General features: G+C 52.7%; 1 protein-coding gene across 1 annotated transcript; it reads left to right on the top strand.

Annotated features, from left to right (window-relative positions):
- Positions 1-743: 743 nt before the first annotated feature.
- On the top strand, positions 744-2,513 carry hic2 (hypermethylated in cancer 2; the record flags this gene model as incomplete). Its single annotated transcript, XM_083643920.1, has 1 exon — positions 744-2,513. The coding sequence occupies exon 1, from the start codon at positions 747-749 to the stop codon at positions 2,511-2,513; it is 1,767 nt and encodes a 588-aa protein (XP_083500046.1). The 5' UTR covers positions 744-746.
- Positions 2,514-2,880: the final 367 nt, after the last annotated feature.

Genomic DNA, 2,880 nt, shown 5'->3' with positions numbered 1-2,880 from the left:
CAGACAATGGGGCAGGGCTGACATTACCATGACCTAATGGAGACTAGTGTGAGCCGAGCTTCCAAAGAGGGCACCCCACCGAAACTAGAGTTACCCTGTTTAGATAGGGAGGAGAAGCTGAGAAGATAGGGAGGAGAAGCTGAGAGGGAGCAGCTTAGAAAAGTGGTTATTTTACCCTTTCTTCTTATCCACCCCTTTTGGCTTTTGTGCCAGAACAGTGGCAATGTGTACAATTCAGAACCCGATACATGTAGTGTAGCAATTTGTTTGAGAAGGAAGAAGAGGGGAAGGCAAGGGTTACGCTTTCTCATCTACCATGTGATTATGTCGCGTGCTGTACTGACAGTTTGCTAATTTCCCCATGAGGGCTAAAAGCTTCGATGGATTTACTCTTACCACGACTCATAACATGCATCTTGAGTGATGTTGTTAGATCTGCCAGATGCATTCTGGCACTCTCAGACTATAGTTTTGTTTTAAGCCTCTAATGAACTCAAATCTTACTTGGTGTTAGGGTTCGTGTTGGAAACATTCCCCGCCATCTCCTGAATGCAGTTTATTTGTGGGTCTAGTTAGTAGTGATTAAACTGTTCAAGCATGTATAGTTTAAAGACGGCAACTTTCTCTTCAGCATAATATTCCGCCATCTTCCAATGTATAACTAAGCACCGCCTCTTGTCTTTTTGTCTCAGCTTCAGGTGGTGCTCGTGTAGGAAGAGAGAGAGAAGGAAAGAAGGAAGGTGGAAATGGAACTGCCAAATCATGCCAAACAACTGCTGCTGCAACTCAACCAGCAGAGAGCCAAGGGCTTCTTGTGCGACGTCATCATCGTGGTGGAGAATGCGCTCTTCCGTGCCCACAAGAACATCCTGGCAGCTAGCAGCATCTACTTCAAATCTCTGGTCCTCCACGATAACCTCATTAACCTTGACACAGAGATGGTTAACCCCTCTGTGTTCAGACAGGTCCTGGACTTCATCTACACTGGGAAGCTCATGTCCTCGTCGGACCAGAGCAGTGAGCAGAACTTCAGTGCCCTCTTAACCGCAGCCAGCTACCTCCAGCTCCATGACCTCGCTGCTCTGTGCAGAAAGAAGCTCAAGCGCAGTGGTGGGAAACCCCTGCCAGGTAAACCCTCCACTCCAGGTCCCCTTAGCCGCTTACGCCTCAACAACCAGCGCCTTTCCTCCTCCACCCCTGCTGGCCCTAACAACCACTACCCTCCCACCCCTTCCGATGCCGACCAGCCACAGCCAGATGAAGGCCTTCGGGACAAACTCTCAGATGACGAGATGTTTGTCGGCAGCTCTGGGAAGAATGGGAATGGGGGGAATGGCAGCAGTAATGGTAACCTCAGCAGTGGTGGAAGTGCTGGGGAACCAGACCTTGGACTAGACCTGTCCAAGAAGAGCCCTCCATCTGCGGGCACAGCCACTGATGCCCTCAGCCCACACAGCAACTCCCAAGAATCCCCTCAATCTGCCTCAGTATCCACAACCAACAGTGCCTCACTGGACGACTCCTCTGCCACCCTACCAGGCGTAGACGCCTCTGGCTCAGAGTCCATGGAGCTCAACCCCAAAGCCCCTGAGGAAACCCAGAACCAGCCCGATGCACCCCCACCCCACAAGAAATCCAGGCAAGTTGCCCGCAAGAAGGAATGGCCTAAGAGAGAGGCGTCGGGGCTGAAGTCTGAAGAGCACGACAGGCCCCTGGTTAATGGGGTGATCGTGGGTCCTAAAGAGGGTCGCTCCTCTGGAGGTGGGATCGGAGGGGGCAGCGGCAGCAGCTTTGCCTCTGACCAGTCCTTCCAGTGTAAAGAAGAGGAAGAAGGAGGAGAGAATGGCCAGGACCACAGTGAAGAGAGTGGGCAAAGCGACGGAGAGAGCGGAGGAGGCGGAGGAGGAACCGAAGGGGGACACCACAGCGCAAACTACGTGTACCGCCAGGAAGGTTTTGAGCCAGCATTCGGAGACAACCTCTACGTGTGCATCCCCTGCGGGAAGGGCTTCCCCAGCTCTGAGCAGCTCAACGCTCACGTGGAGAAACACACTGAGGACGAGCTGTACATCAAAGAGGAGGGAGGGACCTTTGTGAAAGAGGAAGACGAAGAGGAGGCAGAGGACCTCTCGGCCCCTGTCGGTCCCTCCACCTTTGGTGGCACTGAAACGCGTCCCTTCAAGTGCACAGTGTGCAGTAAGAGCTACAAAGACCCGGCCACGCTGAGACAGCACGAAAAGAGCCACTGGCTGACCAGGCCCTTCCCCTGCAACATCTGTGGCAAGATGTTCACCCAGAGGGGCACCATGACGCGCCACATGCGCAGCCACCTCGGCCTCAAGCCGTTTGCATGTGAAGAGTGCGGCATGCGCTTCACGCGCCAGTACCGCCTGACGGAGCACATGCGCGTCCACTCTGGGGAGAAGCCGTATGAATGCCAGCTATGCGGGGGCAAGTTCACCCAGCAGCGCAACCTCATCAGCCACCTGAGAATGCACACCTCACCCTCTTAGAAATGCATCAAGCCAAAGAACTCTGGGAATAGAAAGAAAGAAAACCTTTCTCTACGTTAACCTTTTTTTCCATCTCAAAAGCAAAGAAACGCACACATATACACATTCACATGCAGACACACACGTCTTTACATGTTGATTCCAGTTTACGAGCCCCTGGCTAAGAAAATGATGTAGCCGTTGGCCAGGGTGGCCTCTAGTTGATGGCGGGATCATGTCATCATCGATATCATGTGACGTCTGCTCACCTCTCAGGAGATCTGGAGGGACAATTTACTCCTCTGTCTCTCTCCAAAGTCACGAACCCATGGTGGAGTGGCATGACTTCTGCTCTGTGTTGTAAGTCTGTTAAATGTGAATGTGGGTA

Source organism: Poromitra crassiceps (assembly GCF_964638095.1).
Source record: "Poromitra crassiceps genome assembly, chromosome: 10".
Classification (NCBI taxonomy): domain Eukaryota; kingdom Metazoa; phylum Chordata; class Actinopteri; order Beryciformes; family Melamphaidae; genus Poromitra; species Poromitra crassiceps.
This window is presented reverse-complemented; position numbering and strand designations above follow the sequence as displayed.